Raw genomic sequence first — 12,652 nt, 5'->3', positions numbered from 1 at the left:
AACATTTTCTTAATTAGGTTTCCAGCTGCTAACCTTGCCTCTTCCCAATTCATTTTTCATTGCAGCCTGAAGAACCACTTAAAAATATATTATGTGTAATTTAAAAAAATTTAAAATGTTACAATTACAGCACCTCAGAAACAGAGCTTCCCTATTATGTGTGGACTTTTTCTACAGTGATGATTATCCTTCTTCTTATACATAATGATTACTGAAAGTGGTTAATAAATGATAAATAAGGTGATATAAGGGTGATTACAAGAACAACAGATATGACAGATCCAAGGATGCAATTTATCATAATAGTTACCATTTATTAATTACTGTGTATCAATCACTGAGCCAAGCACATGACATATATGAGCTTTTTTGTACATAGGAACCCTATGGGGTAAACACTGTTTAGTTTTATCTCCATGTAAAAGAAGAGAAAACTGAAATACAAAAAGGATGAGTAACTTGTTGAGAGTCATGGTGCGTTGCTGCTGCGTGGTGGAGCCGGGACTCACACCCTGGCAGTCCACTTTAGGGCCCGAGCCTGCAGCCATTGCTGTGGTGCCTCTCATGATGTGATGTTCTAACTCGTGAGCTACTCTATGCCAAAATCTAAAATTAAAGTGCAGTGGGAAAAGGTAGAAGAGAAGATGAAAAGTTCATTGACAATTCAGTGGGAAAAGGGTAGAAAGGAAGACAAAACTGTTTTGTGTGGTCCTTGGATTGTATTCCGGGTAAATCAGCGCATGATTTTTCTTTCATTTAACAAATATTTGTAGAGCTCTCTGACTTACCATTCACTTTATAAGTTAACATTTTTTTCTTTTAAAACAAATGTAGGTATAATCTTTCAGAAAAAATTAAAAATTCTTTTTCCATAGTTAGAGTAGTAAATTCAAGAAACCTTTTAATGAATCTCCTTCATGTCAGTGATCATGTCTTTCTCATCTTCGGGTACCTAACATGAAGACTGGAGACAGGCATAATATAATACCTAAGTAAGTGCTTGCTGAATATTCTTATTAGTGCCTTTTATCTCTTCTGTTTTTTTATTGCATTGTTTATTGATCTTTATTTCAGTTGGGTCTTGTGAGAAATTGACTAAATTTTTTTTTTTTAACCTAGGGGATGTCCCACTCTTGTTCAAGCATTGCCAGGCCCTAGCACACAAGTTACCGCAGGCAGTAACCACACGGCAGCGCTTTTAATGGATGGACAGGTCTTCACATTCGGAAGCTTTTCTGTAAGGAACTTTTTAAGCATTGATAATATTGCATTGTACCATTGCCTTGCCATTTGTCTACATTAGTTATTTTTTCTGGTTTCAGTGAAATTCTTGTATTATTATTGCATATGCATATTTCCTGTCTCCACATCCAACGTACACAAAACCAGAAAGAGCTTTGCTTTGAAATTAGTTTCTTCTCCAGTGTAGCTTTAGAATTTATTAAATTTAACAGCTGTGTTAGATTTGGACTGTTTTATTCCAGGTCAGAGTTTGTTAAGCATTCAGTAGAGCTATTTCTGTCATTGAAACCTTCTTTCCCAACTAGTTTGTAAAGAATCATTTTTTTCTTAACTTGTGGAATTATTTCTATTTTAGAACTTTTTAAAGGCCTGGTTTTCATGTTAGATTTTTTAGAATTATAGTTTACTTTTTCCTCTTCCTCTCAACTTCTGTCTGTTCGGCCTGTTTGTTTTGCTCTTTCTCTTTTTTCAAAACTAGAAAATAATCTGAGAATTTTGTATAGTTTGGGCATAGTAGAAATCAAGGAAAAGCTTAATAATACTGTCTGTGATATGGGTAACTATTCAGAACTCTATAACCTAAGTCTCTGGGATGCAGTTTGCAACTCTTGATTTTTTTTTAAAATATAAATCTGAACTTTAAAAATCTGTTATTTGGAAATGATTTTAAGCTTACAGAAGGATTGTCAAAAATAAGAATAGTGCATAAAATGCCTGTGTACTCTTAAGTCAGCTTCACCTATTGGTAGCATTTTGACCTGTTTGATTTACTGTCTGTATGCCCATGCTCTCATTCCCTCTCACACACTCTGTATGTGTGTGTGTGTGTAAAACTTTTTTTTCCTTGAGTCCTTTAAGAATAACTTGTATGCATCATGATCTTTTATTCCTTAATAGTTTTGTGTTCTGTCAGTTGATCTGGTAATTCCTTTTTGACACTTTTTTCCCCCTACAATCTAGGATCAGGTATTTCTTTCTCATGACTCTTTAGTCTCCTTTCATCTGTTAACATTTTCATACCTTTCCTGTGTTTATTATCACATTGACATTTTTGAAGAATGTGGTACTTTTTTTTTTTTTCAACCCCAAGATGATGTTTCTCATTTTTGGTTTGTCTGATATTTCCTCATGCTTAGCTGCAGCTTGTGCATTCCAGACCAAAACACCATGTGAGCGATGCTGTGTCCTTCTCAGGGCATCACAGCCATCCGGGGGCACAGAAGGCCCACCCGCCCCTCACTGGTGATGGAAACTTTGATCACCTGCAGGGTTTTGTTTGACGTCACTACTGCATAGTTAGAGTTTTTTCCCTGGAAACTAAGGATGAGTAACAGTGTCTTTGAGTTGACACTGTTAAGTTTTAAGATACCTGCTTCCAAATGTCACTCTAGATTTAGAATCTATTGATTGCTCTTGCCCGAACCAGTCTTTACTACAGTGGTTGCAAAAATGATGATTTCTCCAGCCATAGCACCCCCTCACATTCACCTGTCAGCCCTTTGGGTTTTAGTGTAAGCAGGAGTCTATTTAATATTTGTTTGTCATCTTATTTTTGGTATAGACATGCATATTTCTTTTTTATTCATTACTGTACTTAATTTATTATTTGAATGTTTAGATTGGCTCAGATTTCACCAGTGGGAGATCCTTCACACTGGCTCCTGTGTTCTGATAACATGCCTCTTTGTTATTTTTTTTTTAGTACTCCCTTACTTCCTGGCATAACAAGTTGTTCCAGGCTTAACTGTTTGAGTCCTAGAATCAGCTATTTCTCTAAAAACCTAGGTTGCTTTTAGCAGGGAATAATACTGGACAGCAGCTGAGCACTAGGTGTATTCACTGCATCCCCGGTACTCATGTAGGTGCATTTATACATACATACATACGTGTGTTTTAGAACTCATAAGTCCACACTGATACCTCCAGCCCATCCCCCTAGGATTCTTTCTTACCTTGTCCCATTTCATATTTATGTCCCTTCTTCTTCACTTAGTCCTAAAATATGTCTAAAATAGTTTTGTATTTGCTTTTCCCACACTGCTGTAAAAACAAACTCACTAAAAAGCGTTCAGGATTTGTCACTCTTGTTCCTGCCCGCCCCCCCTACCCCCCACACCTTGTCCTACCCCAGGACTGAAGGTATGACAGTCAGTCCTGTGTTCATGAGGTACCATGTTCTTAAGTTACTGTGTTCATAAGTTACTTGGTTCTTTCTCCCCACCCTCTTTCAGTGGGGTTATGTTATTCCTTTGGAATAGAGTTGGGTTCGTTTGTTTTTCTTTCCAGTTTGTTTAATGTGGATGAAAGTAGGTAGAGCTAGTAGATTCTTTGTGAAAAGTGACGACAGTCCAGGATCACCTTCCTTTCCCTTGTTCCTGAAAACAGGACCTTTTACCTGGTCCATTTTGTCTCACCCTGTCCTGGGACAGGGGTTCATCTCCTTAGAGTGAGTAAGATCTGATCTCGGGGAGGGGGAGAAAAAGGGGTGACCTTTAGGCATGGAGATAACTTGGCCTTAAACAATGAGTGAGGTCCCCAGGAATGCCCAAGATATGGCAGAAAAGAGATGTATGAAAGGGAGTGTCGCTGTGTCAGATTCCTCTTCCCTCTTGTAACTGTCTTCCCAGCCGTTTCTAGGAGGTCGTTGGTTTAACTGCTGATCTCTAGAGTGTCCTCCCAACTTGGAGCTCTTAGACTTCCGTGGAGAGTGGTCTGTGATCCAGTGCACCATTTCAGAGGATCCTTCAGAGAAGGATCCCTTCTCGCACATCCTTAGATGTAGTTTTATTTTTTGAATATGTAGAACTAACATGTTTCCACAAGTTAACTTATGGAAAAGTGGTGTTCTCACCCTAGTGTATTCCCTACCTCATCTCTAGCACCCTACTCACCACCCCTTCACACCATGCTTGTTGGTTATGAAGATCATTGTTTTCCAGTTTCTCCTTCCTGTGTTTATTATTTTAAAGATTAGTAAATAAGCACACATACTATCTGTATCTGCATTGATGTATATAGTATGTGTATATGTATATACACACATATATGTAATTATTTCTCCATTTTTATTTTTCAAAGTGTAGCATTTTATATATGCTCTTATGTACATTGTCTTTTCACTTTACTGTATCTCCTAGAAGTCATTCCTTCTCAGTTCATAGAGATCTTCATAATTCATATTTTACATCTGCATAGCATATTGTGTGTGTGTGTGTATATATATATAGTAGTTTATTTAATCAATTTCTTATGCTTAGACAGTTAAGTACTTTCTAATATTTTGCAACAGCAGTGAATATTGTTAGAGGTATATCTCTGAGATAAATTTTTTGAAGATTGCTGGGTTGAAGGCTAACGCCTAGGTAATTTTGTGAGACAGTTTTCCCTCTGTTTTGTGTTCTCACCAACAGTCCGTGAGAGTGCCTCTTTTTCCACAGCCTTGCCAGCAGAATGTGTTGTCTATCTTACCGTTTAATTTGTGTCAGCCTGATGGGTGAGAAATGACCCTGCATACTTTGAAGGCTTTTTCCTGTGACTACTAGTGCTCAGAACCCTCAAGTTCTTGCCATATTTAACATTTTCACATCAAGGTTTGGGTTTTCCCCTTGGGGGGATTATTTTGTCAGCTCTTCTGTTCTCCTTCTGAAGCCTTTTGTGCCCTGAACTCCCTGCTCTGCATGCCCCCCGCCCCCAGCACCTCCTCTTCACCCCTGGCCCCAGGGCTTGTAGAGGCAGGTGGGTGAAGAAAACTTTGGTTTTTTCCTCTGGTTTCAGGTAACTTAAAAGTCATGAGATCCCCTATTTCCTAATACTGCTGAAGGCTTGAATCACGTGTGATTTTCTTTGCTCTGTGTTGGTTTTATGTTGTTTTGGAGGGAATGTGAATGGTAATACTTAGAATCAAACAGTCATTATTGTCCTCTAGCCCCAAAGCCCTATGTGTGAACCTCTGGGTGTTTAAGCATGGCTTATGTATAACCACGTTTTGAATCCCATGGGGCTCTCCAGGCACCTGTCATATTTTTAGACTGCTTTTCTTTGAATTAGTTGGTTGATAGTAGGGGAATAGATATTTATTTCAGTAGTCAATGAAAAATATAATTTCTTTTCCTCCAAAAGCATAATAAATATCTCAACATGATGGACACATTTTTTATGCTGCTGTTGTTTTGTAAAAAAAAAATGATAGACATTGAAAGAAGCTGAGCATAAACAATGACATTTCTTGGCTTCTTCTCTGATTGTGAGCCTCTGTTCATTCTGCCCCGAGAGTGAAGCTCTATTGCTTTTGCAGTTTGTGGCTCTGTTTTCTTGGCGTTTTCTTCAAGGAGTGGTAGGACTCATTGGAAACCTGGTAGTTGGGAGAGAATTCAGCCACAGCGTTTGCAGTGCTCCAGGCTCCCTGGGTCTTTGGGGGGTTTTGCTGTGGTTTCTCATTCCCATTACTTGTAGTGAACCCTGGCTGTGGTGCTGCACTGTTTGCCATCCAGGGGGATTTGGAAAGGGCAATGCTAGCAGAGAGAGTGTGTGAGAGAGAGAGCTTCTGAGCTGGGGGTGGGTGAATGTTTACCAGTCCAACATTCACGTTCGTTTATAGCTACCAGCTTCGTAGTGAAAACCTTCCTGTTACTTTTAAAATTAAACTCTTCTCTAACCTATGGACAGCCATACTTTTAAAGTGAGTTAAAAGTTACTTAAGACAGCATAATGATTCTGCTCTTTATCTTGAAACATGAATGAAGTAACTTACTAACACATGATCATGTGTGAAAAGATGTAATTTCCTAATTGTATTCACAGTTGAAGTATTCGCTATTTTTGATATTTTACCCAAATATTTTTAGACTCTCTTGAGTTCAATACTGACATTTTTGTTGAACTGTCAACTTAAAATATCAAAGTGGTTTTTTAAATGAACAATTTGTGTTACTACTTTTTAAATACATTGTATATTTATTATACATTTAGATGTTGAAGACAATACAGTATTTCAGGGAGATTCCTATTTCAACTTCATTATTATTTTTTACTATATTCTTTGTGGTTTGTTAATATTAAGGGGAGCATGCCTAAGAATAACAGAAATTGCTTCTTTATACAAGTTTGGTCCAAATTTCATGTGAATTTCATTTGTTTAAAGAAAGAATCAGCCAACAATTGATGAAGAATACTGTTTCATAGTGCTATTTTTGTCTACTGTTTCATTAACTTTATAGATTATTATAAATTATTTATTCAGTCATGTTGTTAATGTGATTTATTTAATCTTTTAGAAAGGACAGCTGGGTAGACCAATTCTGGATGTGCCATATTGGAATGCAAAACCAGCTCCCATGCCTAACATTGGATCAAAATACGGAAGGAAAGCTACCTGGATAGGCGCAAGTGGGGACCAGACTTTCTTACGAATTGATGAAGCACTTATTAATTCTCATGTGCTTGCTACATCAGAAATTTTTGCCAGTAAACACATTATAGGTAATACCACTCCCCCCTCACAAATAAATCTCCCTCTGAAAGACCCCTGAAAGCGCATGGTTCATCTTTCCCTCTTATGACATGTTGTCCTGTAGCTTTTTGTTTTCTTTCTGTTTGAAGAAGTTTAAAAGAAGCTTTTAAGTGGCTGTGTTTATATGTATGTATGCGCTGAAAGAATGGGATTATTAGGAGACTAGTTTATAAACTAGAGAGTATTGGAAATATGAGCCTAATTGTATGGTATAAAACCTGTATTGGAAAGAGGAAGTTTTCTGTATTGGTTCTTGATAAATAAATGATAGAATTTTGCTATGAAAGATTATATAAATCAGACTTTAAAGTTTCATTGAGACCAAGGTGTCAATTTATACTTGTGTCTGTGATATCATGAATAATTATAGGGTGGTCTAGTGTGGAAATTAAGAGCATGTGTTGTGGATTTAGACATCCTGAGGTTTTAGTCCACATTCTGCTATTTAAAGGTTTTTGGTTACCTAATCCCTAAGTCTTAGTTCAGTTTCTTCATCTATTAAATGGAGATAGTAATAATACTTACCTTACAGGAAATGCTTATAGGTTGGGGGAATATAAAAAGGTAGTGCATCTTTAAAATACATAATTTTTTTTTCCCAAGGCTTGGTACCTGCTTCTATATCAGAGCCTCCTCCATTTAAGTGTCTTCTGATAAATAAAGTGGATGGGAGTTGTAAAACTTTTAATGACTCTGAACAAGAGGACCTGCAAGGATTTGGTGTCTGTCTTGATCCTGTGTATGATGTCATTTGGAGGTAAGCTTCTCCATTTTTAAAACAGGGTAATAAATATGTTTTGATCAAATTGTACTTTCGTGGAATATGAAAGCCATGTACAGGCAGACTGTTCATCGATGAGAACTCTCGTGCAACTGTTAACTACCCTGCTATCACAGTGCCTCTCCGGGACCTCTCCAGTATAGTGCAGCAGTTAAAAGCATGCATTCTGCACCAGACTGCCTTAAGTTTATCCCACTTGCACACTGCTTTCTTTGTCACTGTGGAGAGGTTACTTTGACTCTGTGTGCCTTACTTTTCTCATTTATAAAATAGGGATAATAATGGGACCTCGTAGGCTATCATGAGAATTGAAGAACTTAGGGCAGAGGCAAGTAGTAAGGTGCGATGGAAGACTTTGTCACTATCATTATCATGAGCAGTTTCATGTTCAAGAGTTCTCTTGTTCATTATTTTTAGTCTGTCAGCAGTCTTATCTGTGTTGTACAGAATTCACTCTATTTCTTGGTTCTGTAAATATATAATTATTACCAACTATGTAGATGAAATTATGCCAAAGACAGTACAGAATAAATAAAACCAATGAACTTTGCCCTTTAGGAATGTACATAACAAAATTCCCATGTTGGTAGAGAAATATACTGGTTTATCAAACTCTGGGAATTTTAAAAATGTACAGATGGATATAGGTACACAAGCAGTCCAAGAAATTATATTGCATTTGTTTAAAATTTACTGTGGTGCTTTATATACATGAGTCAAGGAAGGAGTTATCCCAGATTTCTAGCTTTGATGACTAATAAGGCAGTCATGCCTTTACCAGAGTGGCACATCACAGGACTTGCTTTTTCTTCTCCCTTGAGTTGTTTATTCAGCCAGCCTTAGTTGGCAGTCGTTCCTAGTTTCCTTTCTAACAGCCAGCCAGGTCTTAAAAGGCCATGTTTTCTATCAGTTGTGAGTCATGATTCCAAGTGAAGGAGTTACAGTGCTTCCAGGTTGCTGACAACCTGGTTGCTATCTATTTGGGCATTTTGTGGGGCAACTTGGAGGCCAGAATTTAATTGAGTAGTGCTGGTGGCTCAGACGGTAAAGCATCTGCCTGCAATGCAGGAGACCTGAGTTCGATCCCTGGGTTGGGACGATCCCCTGGAGAAGGAAATGGCAACCCACTCCAATATTCTTGCCTGGAAAATCTCATGGTCAGAGGAGGCTGATAGGTTATAGTCCATGGGGTCACAAAGAGTTGGACTCGACTAAGCGACTTCACTTTAGATTCCCTAGCAGCGATATACAGGATGGATTAGATAACAAGAGACTAGGGGTGAGTAGTCTTAAAGTGATTCTTGTGATGGCATAAGATCCTGAGAACCAAAGTCAGAGTGATCACAGTGAAATAAATGGCAGGGATAGAGAAGCAAATGATGTAAAGATGGATTTTGTGTTCAATTATTTACTGATTAGAAGTTGGTACACAAGACTTAGTTACCAAAGAGCGAGCTCTGCTTTGGACCTAGGTTTAAATTGATGTTTTGTTTTCTATGATCCTTATAATATGTTTTAGTTTTAAACGAAGTAAATTTGCATTAGTAGAATACAATGAAAGCTGACAGTATGGAATTTGTTTCTGGATACATTTGATAGAATAGAAATGCATTCTCTAACTTAGAAATAATGGTAGGAGTAGATTCTAATGACATAACTAGAGTCGTTTCCCTGGAGCCTTAGCAGAACTGCAACGTGTGGTATGTGGTTAGGTGAACCTTGCCTTTTCCACATACGGTGGTAGCAGGGGGACAGGTGATCTCAGATGCCTGGCCAGGTCTCTGATCATTTACCCCCTTATTCCAAAACAGAGATTAAAACATGAAGAGCAGTCTCCTCCTATGTTTCAGTAAAACAGCTGGAAGTTGGAGAGTTCCTTTCATTATGCTGACTTCTAGCAGCTTCGTGTCTGTTGTGTTTTTCAGAAGGGTACCTTCGTTTTACTCCATCACAGACGCTGCAGATTCAGTATTAGCTTGCTTTGACTTTCCTTCTTGTCCGAGCCTATGTCCTTTTGTATTCTTAACAATAGCTTCTCCTGAATAGTTAGAAACTTCATGCCTGTAAAGAGCAGATGAATGTTAGTAGCAGTTTTATTTTTCATTTCAAAATTTACAGAATTGACACATGAATCTGTGTTGCTAGTTTTTTAAAAGATGAAGCAAATATACAAACAGTAAGAATGATGTGGTCCCTCTCCATGTCTTTTTTTCTCCCCCATACCAAATGCCACTAACGTCCTCCATGGATCACAGTATTAAGTGTAGTTTATTTTGTGTGATACCTCTCAAAATGCATGTCTTTTGCTTTTTTTATATATAAATAAAAACTACAAGTAGCAGATTGATAGATTAAATTAAAAAGCAATAACCCAATAATATTAACTGCTGCTAATTATAGCAGCAGTTCATATTTTCATAGAATTTATTCTCTGCAGGGTATTATTTTTAAGTATGTGTTTAAAAATAATTTTTAATTGTGATAAAAAAACATAAAATGTACTATCTTAATCATTTTTAAGTGTACAGTTCAGTAATGTTAAATATAGTCACATTGTTGGACAGTAGATCTCTGGAACATTTTCACTTTGTGAAACTGAAACGTATGCAGAGAACACCTATTTCTCCCTCCCTCCCACTCCTGACAGCCACCTTTTACTCTGTTTCTGTGCCTTTGCCTTCTTCAGATACGTAAGTGAAGTCGTGCACTGATTCATTTTGTGACGAGTTTACTTCACTTAGGATCATGTCATCAAGGTTCACTCATGTTGTGGCCTGTGACCAGATGGCGTTCTTTATTTCTTTCTAAAGCTGGATGGTAGTTCTCTGTATGTTTCTACCACATTTACTTTATCCCTTCACCCAGCAAAGGATGTTTGGGTTCCTCCCACCTCTTGGCTATTGTGGATAATGCTGCTCTGAACATGAGCATACAGATATCTCGTCAGGATCCTGCTTTCAGTTCTTTTGGCTGTGTACCCAAAGTGGGACTGCTGGATTTAAGTGCTTATATATTTAGTAAGCTTGGATCATCAAGTGCCATTGATTGAGATCATCCTTTCTAAACTGATCTGAAACGTCAGCTCTGTCTAACATGAGTGAGATTTTCTAGAGCATCAGTGCTTTCTGTGTAGACATCCCAGCTGTAAAAAATGAGGATTTGTTCTTCCTTCCCATGTACTTCTGTGCCTGTGCTTTAGAAACTGTGTAAAAGATTGTCCATAGCAGCATTTTTTTATAGTAGAAGACTGAATGGTTTTCATATTCTGCTATCAGTAATAAAATGGACAAACAGTTGTGATATAGTCACATGAGGTAATTCCCTTACAACAGTGAGATTGAGTGAATTTGCAGCCACATTGCACTGTGTAAATACAAATTGTGAGAATATTCTTATGTTTGAAGGAAGAAAGCCACAAAAGAATACACAAAGTATGTATCATGTTCATAGACAGTTCAAAACACAAAGTTTAAATAATACGCTATTTTGATACAAACATGGAAAGCCATAAAGAAAAGCAAGAAGATAATAAACTTTTGAAATTCAAGATACTTGTTCCTTTTGAAAGGGGAAGGAAAGGAATTGAGTAGGGAGGATGGCAACAGGACACTTAATAGATAAATTATAATGTTCTTTTTACTAGTGTACATCATGTCATTATTCTTCATACTTTATTTTAAAAATATTTTGTTACTGTTCTTTTGCATTAACTCAGTAGTTGATAAAACAGCTTTTCCCAAAAAAGTTTAAAAAATAAAAGAAGTGGAGACTGCTTTTTTAGAATTTTGTTATGGAAGAGATGAAAGGAATGAGATAGTGGCAGGATGTCATTGTGGGTTCTTCATAGTTTCTATGGTGCTTTACTGTTGATTAGTAAGATTCAGCATCTACATTCCAAAGAACAGCATTCTGTGTCCCTTGCCCACTTTTGGTTTGGATTATCTCTTGTTGGGTTGCAGGAGTTCCTCTCCACTATGGATATTGTTGTTCAGTCTCGTGTTTGTTTCATGTATTTTCTTTTGACTTTATACTTTTTTTAATGGAGTTTTGCTGTGCAAAAGTTTTATATTTCTAAGTACACATTAGACTTTAAAATATACTCTTGCTCTATTATCATGCAGTAATGTGATACATATTTGCTGTTTTGCTCAAATTTTTTATGGTGACATAAATCATTTTATATTTTTAGCTCAGATATGGAAAGTAATGAGCTACATTTTGTCCTGTTTAAGCTGGCTATATTATTCTCTTTGTGTCATCAGTTTTGCTTAATAAGTTTTTTAAAAATGAAACTGTATGTTGAGGTGCTGTAATCTTTTCCTTGAAAGGTTTCGGCCAAGCACTAGAGAACTGTGGTGTTACAACGCGGTGGTTGCCGATGCCCGACTTCCCTCTGCAGCAGACATGCAGTCCCGATGCAGCATTCTGAGTCCCGAGCTGGCCTTACCGACGGGCTCGAGGGCTCTCACCACCCGCTCTCACGCAGCTTTGCACATTTTAGGTAGGGCTGGTGTCTGATCATCAACTAATTTTCCTTAATGTGTCCTGAAGAGTTTTTTTTGAAAGAGTCTTTAAATTTGTGTATCATTCTGTCATGTTTGTTAAATAATAATGTGCTAGGTGCAAAATAAGTTAAATCTAACTTTAAAAGGTTAATCTAACTTAAAAGGTTTCTCCTACAGAAAAAAGTACATTAGACTTAGACCAACACCATGAAAGATTTATATATTCCCAAATATAAAGCAGCCCTGAATATAATTTTCCTAACAGGTAAATCTTTTAAAATAATGTTTTTGCTTACTATTAATACATAAACTTTAGTGAAGCAGGTTAAATATTCAAATATATAATTACAGTGTTTAATTTTTATGCATTATTTTAAAATAAATTCTATAAAATATTTATGAATTTTATAATTACCACTTCTGTCTCTTCTTACGTAACAGTTTTCCACAGCACATTAAGTTTACTTCTAATAAATTAATTTGAGATATAGCACTTTTACAACATCTGGTAACCATTGTAAACATGCCAAACTAGCATTGATTAAGTTTATCTCAGGCTACTATATCTTCCTCAAGTAGTACCTTAAGAATCAATCTGAAGTCTTAATCATTGTT

At 36.9% G+C, this 12,652-nt stretch overlaps 1 protein-coding gene across 13 annotated transcripts in view; it reads left to right on the top strand.

Moving 5' to 3' along the window:
* MYCBP2 (MYC binding protein 2) overlaps positions 1 to 12,652 on the top strand; it is a 261,314-nt gene that overhangs the window by 113,273 nt on the left and 135,389 nt on the right. For all 13 annotated transcript variants that reach the window (XR_006338897.1, XM_043892028.1, XM_043892023.1 and 10 more), the window contains 4 exons: positions 1,120 to 1,237; positions 6,516 to 6,720; positions 7,355 to 7,508; positions 11,861 to 12,033. Coding sequence is in view for 12 of the 13 variants with exons in the window: in XM_043892028.1 (XP_043747963.1) it covers positions 1,120 to 1,237; positions 6,516 to 6,720; positions 7,355 to 7,508; positions 11,861 to 12,033 (650 nt within the window). In the remaining variant the exon portion in view is untranslated. The remainder of the gene's footprint in view (positions 1 to 1,119; positions 1,238 to 6,515; positions 6,721 to 7,354; positions 7,509 to 11,860; positions 12,034 to 12,652) is intronic.

Source organism: Cervus elaphus, chromosome 30 (assembly GCF_910594005.1).
Source record: "Cervus elaphus chromosome 30, mCerEla1.1, whole genome shotgun sequence".
NCBI lineage: Eukaryota > Metazoa > Chordata > Mammalia > Artiodactyla > Cervidae > Cervus > Cervus elaphus.
This window is presented reverse-complemented; position numbering and strand designations above follow the sequence as displayed.